Genomic DNA, 16,998 nt, shown 5'->3' on the forward strand with positions numbered 1-16,998 from the left:
ATAGATAAATAGATAAATAGATAAATAGATAAATAGATAAATAGATGAATAGATAAATAAATAGAAAAATGAAAAAATGTATACATTTATAAATTGATAAAAAGATAAATAGGTAAATAGGTAAATAGACACATAGATAAATAGATAAATAGATGAATAGATGAATAGATAAATAGATAAATAGATGAAAAGATAATAGATCCGTGGGCCGTGTGTAGTGCGCATGCGCAGTCCATCCTCCTCGGTACTCTGGATAATGGCTGCTAGGTGAGAGGAGCGGATGGGCCGCATCCTTCGAGTGTGAACACCGACAGGACCGTTAACTCGGGCGGTGCCGAGTTAAAATGGTCGATATCCGACCCGAGAAGCATCCAGAGACCGACGCCATCACACCGAACATCGTCCCGCCGATGTGAGTCCGCCTGTCTTTCACTTGTTGGCCTCGGCTGCAGTTGGACTTAGTGGCTGGGATAGGAGTGGAGGAAGGGAGGGGGGGGGGGCTGTTTTAATCTTCACTAGCTGCTTTGACACTAGCTGCTTTTAGCATCATGCTGGTGTCATGTACGTGGAACCAGAGAGCCACAGCCTCGTTGTAACCCCTCCCCAGGTATGTGCATGTTTCCCGGTGTGTGTTCCCAGTGCTGCTCCTCGGTTGTTGACAACAGCTAACTAATGCTAGCAGGCTACGTTAGCTTTGAGATTGACGGCTGCTGTCCGATTCTAGCTCGCCATCTCCACACCACATGTTCACCTTTAGCGCTGCATCCCATTCTCAAGACAAGTATTTATACTGTTATTGCTATAATTATTATACTGCTGCGTTCACACGAGCCCGGTTAGCAAAGTGCTGCGGTGTTTATGCGGCGCAGCTAAGCTAGCGTCGAGACGAAGGGGTTACTAGAGTTCATGGCGAACCGCGATCGATGCATCACTCGCTCATCCGAGGACGCTGGTGGTGCCCGTGTTTCACTGGAGCGAGTCCTGGTATAAATAAACCCATTCAGCCTTAGTGCTACTACACAGCTCCCTGTAGCTGCTAATGGATTAAGATACTTAGACAGAACTGTGGGAGAGAGACTGCTGCGTTATATAAGCTCGGGATTCTGCGAGGAGATCTCACTGTGATGGTCGTGGTGGATTCAGTTATGTAAGTTGTCAGGATCCTTGTCCCAGGCCGCAGGTAAATCATATTCATGATAGTGCATGTAGAGTACCTTTTCAAAACAGTCGTTGCAAAGAGAGGACAATTTAAAAACAAAAATATGACAAGCAAAAACTACAATAGCATTTAAAGACAGCAAATTGTATTCTACCAAATCTGAAATCAAAGACCACAAATTAAATAATGCAACAATATTTAAACTCAACGGCAAAGCACAGAAGAAACCCAAGGTATTGCTAATAACAATAATCAAGTATATGTATGTTTTTTTGACTGATGATTTGTAAACAGACAGTGAGGTTTTTCTGGTATGAGTTCCTCAGGTAAACTCTTCCAGGTTGTTGTGGTGATGACATAGGCCCGGTCATCTTTGTTTTTTCAGTTTTGAACGAGGAATATCTAACGGGTTCTTATCAGGAGATCCCAGGCTTTGGGTTGGTAAGTACTGATTTAGAAGCGCAGCCAAGAATTTAAAACAATTGGACACTGCTCATGTCAACTTTGAAGAAGCCTCTCTAGGTGTGTTGTAAGTGCACATCAGAAGCTGGAGGTAGCATGATCCAACTTCTTTTTTTGTTTTGTTTATTACTTATTTGTGGAAAAGACTGCAAGAGCTGAGTCGTTTGTCATTGTCACCATTTTGCCTTGAGGGGAAAAAGGCAGTATGTTGCTTCCTGATTGTTCACTTTGTGCTACTGTGAATTTACTCAAGCTCAAATACCGCTGCAGGATAGTGATTATTGGTTATTGGTTTGTTTGAGTTTCAGTCTTTAAACAAGATGAGCGAGTTTAATATTTACGATTTTTTGCATCAATGTGGTGAAATGCCTCAGTAAAGACCTTTTTAACGATATTTGTTTCATGGATATCCTCTTCTGGTTGCTTTCATAAATACAGGGTTTCTCAATTGAAGTACATTGACTTTTATGTTGTATCTTGATACTGTGATATTCAATTTCCAATATCGTGATTCTGTTATGCTCCTACTAATAGACAGTTTTGTTAAATTTCTAAATGCATTTGCCACGAAGAAGTGTAATTTACATGGTAATAGAACAGTCTGTGAGAAAACTGAGGAGGTGTGTAGGTGAATAAGCGGATTTGGCTGGTACGCCTCATTCATCGAGCCTGGTGTTGAGTCACACCTGCATGAAACACATCTGAGAGTGTTGCACAGTTTCCTTGTGCTCATTTTGCGCTCTGTGCAGCTGATATGCAAACAAACTCGCCCAGAGCCAACTGTAGGTCTCAATTGATTATTAACTGATAGATTTGACTATGCAAATTCTACTTAAGTGAAGCAGTTCATCATATAGCCACTCCTTGTCCAAACTAGCTAATGTTTGGGAACTATACAATATAATTGCCCTTTGAGAAGTGGAAGAACCTTGCGGTATCCCTGTGGAGTTACATCCTTTTCCAGACTAGCTGGTTTCCCCCAGGATCGTGTTTCCTGCATTCCTGTCTAAGCAGCAGAGACATACGTTAACACACATATGTTAGAGAAGTCAGCAAACAACAACAGTTGTTTCTGACTGTAGTTTTTAGTTCTGTTAACTCAACCACCTGACTGCTCCTCCTTGCACAAACACATAGAACCACTGGGGAAGCAGCAGTGAATTGCACTGTAGGAATTTGTTGAAGATAGTCATTTCAACAACATGCCCTAAACAAGACAAGAAAACACCCAGGTTTTCCTCAGTAGTGTGTAGCTTAGTACATGTTTCCCCTCAGGTCGTAACTGACACCGCTAACATCTAGTATGTGAGTGTTTTCTGTTTTGTACATGGTGGAATATTAGGTCATAGCTTCCAAACCAGCCAGAACTATATTCTGCCATATTATGCAAACACTAAATGTTCTTGTGATATTTTTCAACGATTCTGCAAGTACATGTTTATTTAGCTTTAGCTCGAAGTATGAACAATTAAACATTATGCTAACAGCCCCATTTATTGCTGGTTTTAAATCTTAACTGGCAATTGCTATTTGCTCTTTTCTCTTTGCACTTTTCACTGCATGTAAAGCACATTTTGATTGTAATCTTGCAATTTTTTTTGTTGTGTTTATCTCGCCTGCTTCTTTCTTCACTTCCTCTTAGCAAGTCTATATCCTCTTTGCATCACGTTCAATCTAGTTTTCTGTGTCTCTCTGCAGTGCACGGCGCATCCACCCTTAACATCCTGTCTTCGTGGCCACTTCTGCCTGCCGATCAGAGGGTAAACCGAGGTCATGGCAGTCAAGGACCGTGTGGAGGCGGTGCTCAATGTGGGCCTGCGGGTTCCCAGCATCATGCTGCTGGACGTCCTCTACCGCTGGGATGTCAGCTCCTTTTTCCAGAAGATCCAGCGCTCCAGCCTCTCCAACAACCCCCTGTTCCAGTACAAATACCTAGCACTCTACCTGCACTACTTAGGTCAGTGTTACTGTCACACCCACACACACACACACACACACACACACCACACACACACACACACACACACACACACACACACACACACACACACACACACACACACACACACACACACACACACACACACACACACACACACACACACACACACACACACACACTATACAAATGCTTTACACAGTCTGCAGTTCATTGCATTTTAGACATTGGATAACAAAGCACGTGCTGAAAGAGCTGTGGCCAGTATGTCAGAGTTATCGCGACCTGCTGTAGGTGTTTGGTTTGGCATGGGTTATCAGCTGAAGTGGTTCCTGCTGTGCTGGCTTTCCTGGCAGGTCGAGGGCCGACAGAGTCAAAGTTTTATCCCTCTTGATTAGATTTGCATGATTTCTTTTTTCCCCCCTTTCAGCATCATAAGCCCTATGTAGCTGACGGGTTCAGTTTCAAAATGTTCACACATGGTGGTCTGCTGTAAGCCACCAGACTGTGCATAGTTGTGAGCGTGGAATGAGAATAGGTGGAGTGTGAAAACTGATCTGTTGATTTATCCACTGATAAAATAATATTTTATATAGATGGCTGCAGCCTTCTCCTCCAGCTGGGTGGGTTTTGGAGTCGTTCAGTTGCTTTTGCACTTCAGTTAATTTTTCATTTGTCTGTTTAATAAAACTTCACAAGGAGAAAACGATGTGCGTGGGTGTTCATGCTGTTCCCCTGGATACCTAGTTGTGAGAATTGCTAGTGCAGTGACAAGGAAATGATACCTCACTGCCCTCCCACATACTGATATTAGCCAGAGCAATTGCCCAAATCAGGAGAACTGCTGTCAAGATCAGTTCTTAGTAAACTTTAACAGTGTCCGTGTTCGTGGAGGATTGTATACTTGGATTTGAAGTGACATTAATTTAAGTCTAATAGCTGCAGTTAGGCTAAATGCTGGAAATCACATTTTTTGACCGCTGCCTTAAGTTTGCCTTTTGCCAAAACTCAAATCACTCCATTGACATATCCTGCTGATAGTTGATGGTGATAACCTTAGTGTTGAAGTCATGAGCTCAACCACGTTCCCTAAGTATAAGGAAATGTGGATTAAACACTCCCTTAAATCATTTCCACTTAAATGTTAACATAAAAGGTTTACAAGGCTATTGTTAGTGTCTCCCTCAGCTGTTGTTAACCTTGTGATTTCAAGGGATGACAAACCATTTAAAGCCTGTTACTCATCAGCTAAAAGACAGAACCCTCGTCTTAGGACAGACCATCAATCTGATTCCCGTAGCCAATAATGGAAACTGGATGTTTTAAAGTCTGTGCAGCTCCGTGATCCAGTCAGATACATTTCCATTGACACAGAAGCAGTTCAAGGCAGAAACAAAAGTCGCATTGAAGTTGAAATGAAGTCTGCTGTGAGAGCTGTGGTTTCGGCTGCAGCTACAAGAAAACCCACAGCATACTGTTGAGTTTAGTGTTTGTTTCTATGCCTTTGTGTTTTTGTGTCTGTGTGCTGTCAGACTGGGCTGCAGTTGGTTTATGAGCCAATAGGCTTGGTATGTGCTGATCTGTGCTGTGTGTGGACAGAGAGAGAGAAGGGGGAGAGAGGCAGTCAAACCAATGTGATTGTTGCTATGCGAAAAATAAAATAACTTTTGGGACATGGTTTTATTTGACTGTTGTACGATAAACCTTTTGGCTGCTGTGACTTATTGACTGTCAAAAACAGCTCCCTGCACTTAGATAAGAAACATCTGTCTCACGTACACAAACAGGAACCTTTTAAATTGCTTTACTATTTATAAATCTATCTGTTGTATGTGACCATGTGTGCTTGTGTGATTGCCTTGCAGGTTACATCCTGAGCTTGGTGCTCCTCACTCTGCCTCGTCAGCACCTGGTGAAACTCTACCTGTACGTCCTTACGGCCATGCTGATGTTTGCCGGTCACCAAGTCTCAAGGTATATTGAATTTTATTGTATTTCAGATGATAATTGTGTCTGACAAAATGCATTCATGTCTTACTGTCAACTCTAATGGTTTATCTTACTTTAGATTCGCAGGGACTCCATAGCCTTTAGTCAGCAGTCACTGTGGTATACGAGCTGACACACAATGTGTACGGTCCCTCCCAAAAAAAGACAAACATGCAGAATTTGAGCTTTTATTTCCCGGTATTTACAATCTACAACCCTCAGTTTTGAACTTACCCCTTTTTCAAGCAAGCAGATGTGACTGACTGCATTTCTTGTTTCTCAACTAGCCTATAAGATGGTTTGTTTAAAGATTTGATAGCTCTAAATGTATAAGGATAAACCAACATTAATAATAACAGAGTCCTCTCTATTGGAGTAAAGCAAACCATTTTGAAACAGAAAACCTACCCAACCCCTGACCCAACCTTAGGGCACCGGTCGGGTGAAGGCATCCCAATACACTGAAGAAGTTTTAAAGAGAAGAAATATATAAAGCATAGCACAAGATGCAGAGCACACAGCAGCAATAATCTGAATAACAGAATATAAAAGCAAAGCAAATGTTTGGAGAAAGAAATAATCCAAAACTTAGAAGCTCATCTGAAACATGGAGCAAGTGGTGTTGTGGCTGCTTCTTTAATGGGACCCATAATATTTATTGCTGATGTAAGCTAAATTGATTCAGAAGTCTACAGAAGAAATTGTCTTCCGTTTAGACAGAAATTATCCAAACTAAGAAAGAAGAGCTTCATTAGCAGCAACCCATGCCCAAAATGCACTAACACAACAAAGGATTTCATTATCATGGATGAAGAAATGGAGGGTTTTAGACTGGCCATGGCTGTCTCTGACCTTAGACCTAGAAGAGGCTGTGGTAAAATGCTGGAACGCATCCTAAATACAGAATGCAACAGTCTGGTGAGGTCAGTGGGTTGCAAACAACAGTAATAGAACTAAATATTTCATGTCATTTTCCTCTCCAACATCTGCTCCTTTTATTTTGTCTCCTAGAAATGGGGCTTTGTCATTTGTTGTTTTAAAACATCTAGATGTAAGCACCAGGTAATAAAAACTGAAACTCTGAACCCTCATCTCATTAGTCTTTATTACAACAAAAACCAAGGAAATTACCTTTTCTGTTCCAATGGTTTTGAAGGGGGCTATAGCTCTAACATGTGTTTTCCTTTTGTTCAGCTATGCTGAACTAGGTCAGTTTATCACAGTCACTAAAGACCTTTGCTGTAAATTGAGCATATTTTGCCTTCTCTGTTTCAGGGATTATGTCCGCAGTGAATTAGAGTCCGGCTTCGAAGGACCTGTCTACCTGGAACCTCTCTCAATGAACAGATTCACCACTGCACTCATAGGTAAATCATTTTGCATGAATGCATGTACACTAAGCACACTTGTGTATTAAATGTACATGACGAGAAATGAACGCATTGCGCGCAAACCTAGTAAGGAAAATTCACTTCAGTAGTTCCTTATTGAGCTCCTGGGTTACGCTGTAGTCTGTCTAGCACTTCCCCAGATGTAAATACTTGTCTCAGTGATGCACTTACTGCTGTTGGTCAACCTGGCAGTTTGTCTCATCCATTTCTCTCAGTCTCTGGAAAAACACACAATACTCACTGTCATGGTTCGGTCAGTAAATTGGACATGTGCATCATCTCCTCTGACATCTTCTGTCGTTTATGTGTTTATGTGTTTGTATAGACAAACCAACACACAAGGATAAATACTCACAAAGTCACTTGTGTAGGCTGCGCCCTAGGCTCTGCAACGATACAGCAGCAATTTATAAACCAGGCTTTACTCCTCTTCCGTTTCAGTTGGAATTTGATCTTTCTCTCTCGTTCATTTTTTCCCCCATGCATTTGGAAAATCTAGAGAAGTACGGAAACTTAATTTAATAGATCTCCCTTCCCTTGCAGTACTGTGGGAGGACTAAATGTCAATTCTATTTTCTGTGACAGAGAGAATCCCTAAGGAAATACTAAACTCTCTTCTTGCAGCTGCAGTGTCTTTCTAGTGACGTGGTTGTGGAAACATTTTAGCTTCTGTAGAGATTCAATCAAGTGTTATTCAAAATGTCTTGGCTTTATCTAAAATGTCCCTAAAAGGTCGCATCCCTTGCCACTTTCAGGACTACATTCCCACTACTACAGGACTAGGAGTACGTTGCATACTGGCTCATTTTAAAATGGAAAATATTCGTATGTGTCTGTAGGACCTGCTTTCATTTGGCTAGCGTGTAGTAACAGAGTCTCCTGTGCTATATATAGACCGTGCTGAGTGCTGATTTCACTGCTCAGTGGAAAGCCTGAGAAAGTGAAAACAACATCCAGTGATACAGATATTCTGCTGTAGAGAGAGGAGGGAGATTAAATCTGCTAAATACTAAAGTGGCCTCATATTGTCCCCACTCTGGGATTGCTATGAATGTTCTAACGGGAAGTTATTTTATGTGGGCTCTTTATTGCACAAGATTTAAAACAATGCATCATTCAGAACAGCTCCAAAATCCCGTCACTGAATTTGTTTTTGTCCATTTGTCTGCGTTTCTACAAGGTCTTAAAAAGTCTAAAGTTGTATTAATGTTTTTTGTGTTAAAATAATAACTTATGCACATACTTCAAACGTTAAGATACGTCTTAACTATGTAAATATTCATTGAACGCTATTTCGTTCAAGAGTTATATTTTGGCAAGACATGCAGCTTACTCAGTGTGTTGCAGTTATTTCTCAACTATACCAATATAAGAACACTAATAAAACTACAAGCAAGACCGATGAGGAACTGATGACTGATACAAACACCCTGATCAGTTCCCTTTCTTCGATTATGTGGAAGTATAAGTAATTCTGCGAATCCGATAATCCTTCATATCAGTTTGGAGTTGATATAGGCTTTGAATTTCATTAATTGTGGTCCTAAAAGGTCTCATTTAACTGTGCATCTTCTTTCAGGTCAGCTGGTGGTGTGTACGCTGTGTTCCGGTGTGATGCAGACCAAGAGGATTTGGCTTTTCTCTGCTCACCTTCTTCCTTTGGTGGCCAGACTGTGTCTGGTCCCACTGGAGACCATTGTCTTCATCAATAAGTTCTCCATGATATTCACTGGCCTGGAGGTCATTTACTTCCTGGCTTCTAACTTACTGGTACCATACAACCTGGCTAAGACGGCCTACAAGGAGCTGGCTCAGGTAAAACACTATTAATGTGGTCACATGTTGCTAGCTTTTTCAGTTTTTATTGCAGGATTTCAGTTACAGTAGTCCTGAGAGACCTCCATATACAATATTCATGGTTTTCTGTCTTTGTCCCAATTACCTCCCTCTCTTCTCTATCTCTGTCACTCGCTCTGTCCCCCAGGTGGTGGAGGTGTATGGGCTGCTAGCATTAGGAATGTCTCTATGGAACCAGCTGGTACTTCCTGTTCTCTTCATGTGTTTCTGGCTGCTGCTCTTCGCGCTGCAGATCTACTCCTACTTTAGCACCAGAGACCAGCCTACCTCAAGGGAGAGGCTCCTTTTCCTCTTTCTTACCAGGTAAAACCAGAGCTCATACTGTCACTGATTGTACATCACTGACTCTTTGAGTGTGATCCCACGGCTTGAGTCATTGTATTCCTACAGATGTAGTGATGGTGTGGCAATGTTTAACAAATAATGTTGGCTTCTGCATTTAACCTTTCTCAGCTTTCGCAGCTGAAAAAGATCCTCATTTACATTGAACAAATGATTGTGTATCCCGCTGCTAAATACATTTTACATTTTTCTAATCTAAACAACCAGTGAAAATCCCAGAGGAAATTATTCCTCCATTTTCTGCTCAACAAAGTTGCCTAAACACTTCAACTCCACCTGTCTCCTCCTCTTACATGCTCTCTCCACCCTCCCTGTCCTCAGTATTGCAGAGTGTTGTAGTACACCCTACTCCCTGCTGGGTCTCGTTTTTACCGTCTCCTTCATCGCTCTGGGGGTTCTCACACTCTGCAAGTTCTACTTGCAAGGCTACAGAGCCTTTATGAATGACAACACCATGCACAGGTCAGTCCCTACAGATGTCTGTACTTGCAACTGTGTCTGTTTGTATGTTTTTCCTAATTGTAATCATTTACGAGGTCTTTTTTTTTTCCTGTCCCTGCAGAGGAATGACGGAAGGCATCACCCTGCTGATCCTCGCTGTGCAGACCGGCCTCATCGAGCTACAGGTCATCCACCGAGCCTTCCTCCTCTCCATCATCCTCTTCATCGTTGTTGCTTCAATCCTGCAGTCCATGCTGGAGATAGCAGACCCCATAGTCCTGGCTCTGGGAGCATCCAGAGACAAGTGAGATGCAATCATTGCTTTGTAAAATAACCGGTATTTGGACTGAATTTGTGAGTAAGAGAAAGATGTAGAGATACAGCTGATCATCCTCTCTTATGCTCTTTTCACCACCCGTTCTTTAGGAGTTTGTGGAAGCACTTCCGAGCTGTGTCTCTGTGTCTGTTCCTGCTGATCTTTCCAGCCTACATGGCCTACATGATCTGTCAGTTCTTCCACATGGACTTCTGGCTCCTCATCATCATCTCTTCATCCATCCTCACCTCCCTGCAGGTAACATACAAGCACAAAGCGATAATTACATTCATTAAGTCAATATGAATATAATCATCATTCTATAAATCAATTTGTACCCACCGTCACCCCCAGGTTCTTGGCACTCTGCTGATCTACATTCTCTTCATGGTGGAGGAGTTTCGTAAGGCTCCTGTAGAGAACATGGATGAAGTTATTTACTGCGTCAATGGGACCTATCGATTGCTGGAATTCCTAGTAAGTGTTCCACACACACATAAACACAGGATACAGTATCTTGAGCGAGAAGGGAGCATGTGCCCATGGCAGTGACATACAATATGACAGCGGTATCTCAGCCTCAATGTCGCGTGTCTCTTCCTCTGCCAGGTTGCGGTGTGTGTGGTGTGCTACGGCGTGTCAGAGACGGTGTTTGGGGAGTGGAGCGTGATGGGAAGCACCATCATCCTGGTCCACTCGTACTATAACGTCTGGCTCAGAGCCCAGTTGGGCTGGCAGAGCTTCCTGCTCAGGAGAGATGCTGTAAACAAGATCAAAAGCCTCCCCACAGCAAGCAACACACAGCTGGAGCAGTACAACGACATCTGTGCAATCTGCTACCAGGTATGAGTTGAGGAATCACGAATCATTCATTCTAAACCTAGGCTAAAGTAAAGTTTTATATGATACCTGTTCTCATTGGCTAAAATTTGTTTGAAATGTTGAATTGAACTGCAACTGCTTTTGTTTTGAATACTTCCAGGACATGAACACAGCGGTGATCACTCCGTGCAGTCATTTCTTCCACGCTGGCTGTTTGAAGAAGTGGCTCTACGTACAGGAGACGTGTCCTCTTTGCCACTCGCAGCTCAAAAGCCAATCCCCTGCCACCAGTGTCCCCAACCAAGAAAACCCTGCAGTCAATCAGATACCTGCAGGGCAGGACGAAGCCACAGCCAAGAATGAGCAGAACCCTGGGGCTCCTCCAGATGATGGGAAGGGGGAGGAGGGAGCAGGAGAGCAGGAGGGAGAGAAAGGACCTGGCATGTCAGATGGAGAAATTTCTTCCACTTCCTCTAGTGTGCCCTCTGCTCCCCAGAACCTTGTCAAGAATCTGACATCCTCCTCCTTGTCTTCCTCGTCTTCTTCATCTCCACATACAACTGATTGTCTGCAGAATCAGTTGCCCACAGATCCTCCCTCTTGCTCTTCTTCCTCTGACACGTCGGACATACCCCCCTCTTCTCCATCGCCCTCCATCCCCTGTACGTCTCACCACTCGTCTTCACAATTACAGGCCCAGGCAGAGATGCCCCCTGCTGAACCCGGGCCCGCCCCAGCCTCCCCACTGGACAGCCCATCGTCACAGCCCGACCGGCCCACCTCCCCATCTGAGGAACAGTCTCCCCCTCTGAGCAGCCTCTGAACCCCATTGTAACACATGCATGCACATTAGCAGCCCTCAGTCTGCCTATATTCCACTTGTTGAGCATTTGGCTCTTTAATTGGGCCAGAAATTCAGCTCCAAACCCTTCATATCCATGGGAGTGATTCAGACTCAATCCAGAAAAATGTTAATTCATCTCAAAATCCAATGGGAGTTCTCCCATCATGTCCACAAAATGTGAAAACCTGATTGAAACCGAAGTATCATGTCTTTTTTTTTTTTTTTACACCCATTAGAGACACACATCGACATCGCTTTTGTTTTTCTCATTTCAATCCCAGACATTTCATGTGATGGTTGCTCCCATCCTGCCTTTGTTCGTGCAGCTTCTCCCATCGCTGTGCATCTCATTTTGTTTCGCTGTCGCCCTGTATGTGCCATGATCTCACAAGGAAATGGGTCAGAAGTTGGGAGAACCTTGATAGACGATTGATAACTTACGGTTGAAATTCAAACGGTGGAAAAAGTCTTAACATTTCATAAAGTCAACAGATTTTCGAGTTTTCACTGTCGGACGGCAGCAGCTGTGTGTTTGAATATGATGTGAACAGGAAGTGACTGAATGTCACTTCCTGAGGCCATCACATGACCTGAAGCCTGGTGCTAGTCGAGGGTTGCAGTGTGAGCAAATCCACGTAGAGTAACTCGTAACTCATTTCATGCGTCAGGCTTTCTCTATCTTCATACTGCTTCAATATTCGATTCAAACTTGTTTGGCTGGTCCCAGCAAAAACATTTTGTTCTCATCGCCAAACTCTTGTATTGTTGTCAAAGAGATATTTTTATGGTAACTTTATTTCACTGCTCAATATCGACAACATACTGTGCAGATGGACTGAAAACAAGGGAGGGAGAGATGAGAGGAGGTGGAAAAAAAGTAGCCGAGGCCAGAGTTTGGATTTGAAGCGTCAGCATTGTCCCGCAGATCCGGCAAGGAGCCCAAACTTTGTTGTTATTGGCTTTACTTCACTATGGTACTCATCCCCGCTCGTCCCCCCAATTTGTACCAGTCCAACCCAAGTTTATCAGCTCGGCGATTGTTGAAACTCTTTATGTCAGGACCCAATCGCATCCAAATACCCCGTGTTTTCTAAGACCATCATTATTATCCTCTTGCTGCTCGGTCACTTCACCCCATGAAACATTACTACCAGCAAATTTAGCTATGAAACATAGCTTCTTTTTTTTTTGTATTATTATTTCACACCTTGTTATGCACACGCATACTTATCTTAGCAAAGCGGGCAGGATGCAGAGAAGTGTGTGTGTATGTGTGTGTTGAAAAGTCAGAGTATTTAAATGGGAGACTTAAACTTGAGAATGCAGAGTCCTAATGCACGCTTGTTTGTAGAGCTTGCACGCTGCCACGGTTACCATAGCATTTATTTGTTTGTCCTCTGTGTGCTCTAACCTTGCTACCAATGTTTCTCTGCCATTTCGCTCTCTCCCTTTTTTGTGTCTTTTTTGAGTCGCATTTGCACTAATGTCATTTATACTAGCAATGCTCCAAAGCTGTTCTGTGGCTGTCAGCAACCAAATACCCTCTGACATGTTCCTTGTGTCCAAGGAAGCAGCCCAATCTGTTTGTGTCTAATGTATATAAATGTTGCTCTGTATAGCATCTATATTAAACTAGAGGAGTGTTGACATGACAACTAGGTAGGGCTTGAGTTCTCAGAAGCTTCACAGCGGCTCAGGGCTTCTTTGTTTCTGGACTTAACCTGTGAACAAAGAACAAACTTGTGGCCGAGAAGCATTTTGGGGAAACCAAGGGTTTCTGATCTGAGACCAGCCAGTGTTGCTGCTTCTCCTGTCTATATGACGCGTCCTCAAGCTGGTGTGATCACTCTGGTGCCCTCTAATGTTAGGAGTGGGATCAGCATGGTGCAGATGGTCAGGAGAGGCAGTAGTAAACAACCCTCAACAGTATTACCTTACTACCACTAGTACTAAAGGTCTTATTATTATGAATGACTTTATTATTGACATTTGGCGAAGCATTGGCTACAGGGCTGAGAATGAATACATGATCAATGTAGGATCAAACCTAGCCAATGCTGTTTAACTGTTTGTGTTTATTTCTTTTCTTCTTTTTTTCTAAAGAAACGAAATGTAGAGTTTGATGTATTTTGCACATGTTCAAATGAAAGGCAAACATAAGGACTCTCTGTTTTTTTTGAACTTCTCATTATATTATTAGATCCATTCCACAGGCTTTGATTTCAAACGAAGCCCTTGTAATGATTACACATTTCATTTTCATTGTGGAGCACTTTTGAATTGTGTCATTCAGAAACATCACAAGCAAGATTAACAGTTAAATGCTCCATGAGGTTAAAACATTGGCAACTGTATGGGAATTTGCATCGCAGCAGAAGGTGATCAACGGCTGTCAGCTCTCGATTCCTGATGCATTTGAGTTCATACTCCATGTTTTAGAAAGTTCAGGCTCTGAGCTGTGACATATTCTTTCAATTACTGTCAAGGATAGTTCCATAAATGTTGGAAGGCAAATGTAAACTTAAATATTTAAAATTTGATTGTGCAACCCATAGAGAAAGCTCAGGTGAGTCTTTAAATGCATTATTTACATTTCGGTGCATCTCTTGATATATTTCAGTTGTGGGATTGACTTCATTTAAAATGTATCAGCAACAGTTTAGGCTATTTTCCCGCAAGCTAAAGTGTCAAACAAATGCGTGAAGCCTTCGCTGCTGCTCTGCACATGAACGACATCATCTACACGTTCCTCCATCTCCACCCTGTGCCTGAGTGAAGTGTTAAAGATTGTAAAATGTTACATGTCCCGTCAGTCCAAAAGTACAGAATGCATTCCTCCATTATGTCAAACATGTAAGCGAATATGTTAAAGGAATGGAGAGCTGCTCTCTGCACTCTGACCACATTTATTTTGTGAGAAATAAGAGAGCACTGCTGTCCAGTATCGTTGCCTCTGACGGATGTGTTGAGATTTACGTCAAAATAAGACGGATCATGTGCTGGGACGCTCAGACTGAAACTCCTTTTCACGTCCACTTTTTTTTTCCTGATTTTTTTTTTTATTTCTCCACACACTTTCAGGACCTGCTCTGCAAAACCTGACTCTGAATGCCAGTCGTATTCTGTCAAACTGCTCCAAGGTTGATTTTGGATTTTATGCCTGGCATCGCCTTGGTTATTTTTACAGAAACTGAATGTCAGAAATAAAAGGAACCATCCACTCTGGACCCTGCTTTTATTTTGTTGAGATGCCCTAACTTGCGGTCTGTTAAACATTTATACGTATGATAGTGCAGTTGTTGTATATGAAGTGGTTATCTTTTATTAGATAGAGCGGTAGATAATCCTTTACTGATAAATTGGGTACTTATATAAAAATAGAGAAGAATCAAGTAAGTTTGTTCATAAAAACAATTTGACACAGAACACAACTAGGGTTAGTAGAGCACATACCTCCGCCAAGACCCAACAGTCCGCGTAAAGTCCGCGTGGGGCGGCTACAGGCTTGCGTAGGTCAGTCACCTGTGAAGACCAGCGTCATTTACCCCTGAACCACTGCGGAGAAATGCGCTCCCTGGGCCGCAGGGATGAGCCAGCCCCACGCCACTACGCTGCCATGGGTGGAACCAGGACACCAGTGGACACAGAAGCTGGGTCCGAACTCATGGGTAAGTTTGGCAGGCTGTCGTGTCGGCAGGACTTCAACCACCTATTCATTGCACAATATCTAATATGTAAATTTAAAAACAAAAATGAACCATAACCATTTCAAATTAAATATATATAAAAAAAAATTAAATTAAATTAAATTAAAAAAAATAAAAACTCCACGCGCACATCCTGCGCAGAAGCCCATTTGCGCAGGAATTGCACGCGCAGGTTTTTTTAATTTTTTCTTTTTTTTTTTATTCATTTAATTTAATTTAATTTTTCTTTTTTATATTTAATTAATTTGAATTGACATAGTGTAATATATTTGACAATTGCATGCAGTGTAATTAATTTTGTATTATAATTTTGTACTAACAGGAGAAAACTTACGTCAAAGTCACATGGATGATGGGTGTCCATTTGTGGCAATGGTGGATCCTTGTGTATTCAAAACAAATGAGATGTTAAAAGACCTACCTCGAACATAAGTAACCGTCAAGTAGATAAACTACAGGTCTATTAGAAGAATTTAGATAAACCATTAATATTAGAAGAAGAAAATTTCCTTCTCAAACTTCCCTGTTTACACTTTAATCATAATATAGCTTAAAAACCCAAAGCAAAGAATTAAATCATTTCAACATGCATCAGTAGACATTCAATTATCTAAAATAGTTTTAATAAAATATGCACTGGTCAAAGTGTAGGTGTGTTATGTCTTGAAAAACAGCTTCGGATTCCTATCACTTGTGCACATGTACCAACTTTCTGGAGGCCAAGTATGAATTACGAAATGTGAGAAATGGATTTAAAAAAAAGAGACTGTACTTGTGTAACAGTGTATTGTATATAGGTGCATCATTGTCAGCTGTATAGCCAGTTACAGTTTTTAAGTGCAATATTGAATAAGCTTGGACCCCTAAAGAATGTTTGTATTAAACCATGAAATAGTCTCAATCTCCTTATTCGCCTTCCTTCAATGTTTCTCCTCCCTCTCCCTCTCCCTCTCTCAGCAGCAAAATGACAGGCTGGAGGCGGGATCACATCAGATACCATGCAGCGAATCCAGCCAGAGCAGCAATCCAAGTCGCAAACAGAACCTGTCCGTTGGGTGTCGGAAGTCGGCCATGGTGAGTTGAATGGCATATGCCGTTCCAATCGAGGCCGCTGGATGCACAATAAGAGAAAAACAAACCTTGACAACAACAACCTCACAACAGTTCCTCATAGCAGCATGATGCATACAAAGAGAAGTATAAAAACCTACTCATTTTGGCTGCAAAGTAGGGACATTTGCTGATGTCACCATCCGTGGCTCCGTGGACAGGCAAGCCAGCATCTCAAACATCCTCCTGGATGGGCTCCCTGTGTGAACAGACATGCTGCGGTTAGAGTCAAAGATGAATCAAAAAAAGATTTATTTATCAGGTGCCAATTTGAAATCTCGCCTAGGGTTCCAACATTGCCAGGGCCGGCCCTGGTTTGTCAGCTGCTCATTGGTTGTACTTTAACAGATTTCCTATTTGTTGCCACACAGCAGCTGAAAACAACCTACATCCTTTTGAACCATATTTAAACCTACGGGACACCGATTTTTATTTGGATCCGCATGGAATTGCACTCTGCAATGGCCTAAATATGTCAAACTTTTCATCAAGGTTCTTTTGTTTGATTATCAGCAGGATTACGCAAAAATGACCTAACTGAATACCATGACATTTTGTGGAGAGGTCGGGCATGACCCAAAGAAGAACCCATTACATTTCTGCATGGATCCAGATCAAG

General features: G+C 42.2%; 1 protein-coding gene across 2 annotated transcripts; it reads left to right on the plus strand.

Moving 5' to 3' along the window:
- Positions 1–259: 259 nt before the first annotated feature.
- LOC133019074 (RING finger protein 145-like) lies at positions 260–14,789 on the plus strand. Of its 2 annotated transcripts, none has more exons than XM_061085430.1 (12): positions 260–412; positions 3,320–3,578; positions 5,426–5,534; positions 6,825–6,916; positions 8,520–8,755; positions 8,925–9,100; positions 9,461–9,601; positions 9,702–9,884; positions 10,007–10,154; positions 10,251–10,373; positions 10,506–10,739; positions 10,879–14,789. In XM_061085430.1, exons 2-12 carry the CDS (start codon positions 3,395–3,397, stop codon positions 11,539–11,541), a joined length of 2,289 nt encoding a protein of 762 aa, XP_060941413.1. In that variant the 5' UTR covers positions 260–412; positions 3,320–3,394; the 3' UTR covers positions 11,542–14,789. The 2 variants fall into 2 exon arrangements, with proteins under 2 accessions (XP_060941413.1, XP_060941414.1); XM_061085431.1 differs by lacking the exon at positions 260–412 and adding an exon at positions 545–607.
- The last annotated feature ends 2,209 nt before the right edge of the window (positions 14,790–16,998 follow it).

Source organism: Limanda limanda, chromosome 14 (assembly GCF_963576545.1).
Source record: "Limanda limanda chromosome 14, fLimLim1.1, whole genome shotgun sequence".
NCBI classification, from domain to species: domain Eukaryota; kingdom Metazoa; phylum Chordata; class Actinopteri; order Pleuronectiformes; family Pleuronectidae; genus Limanda; species Limanda limanda.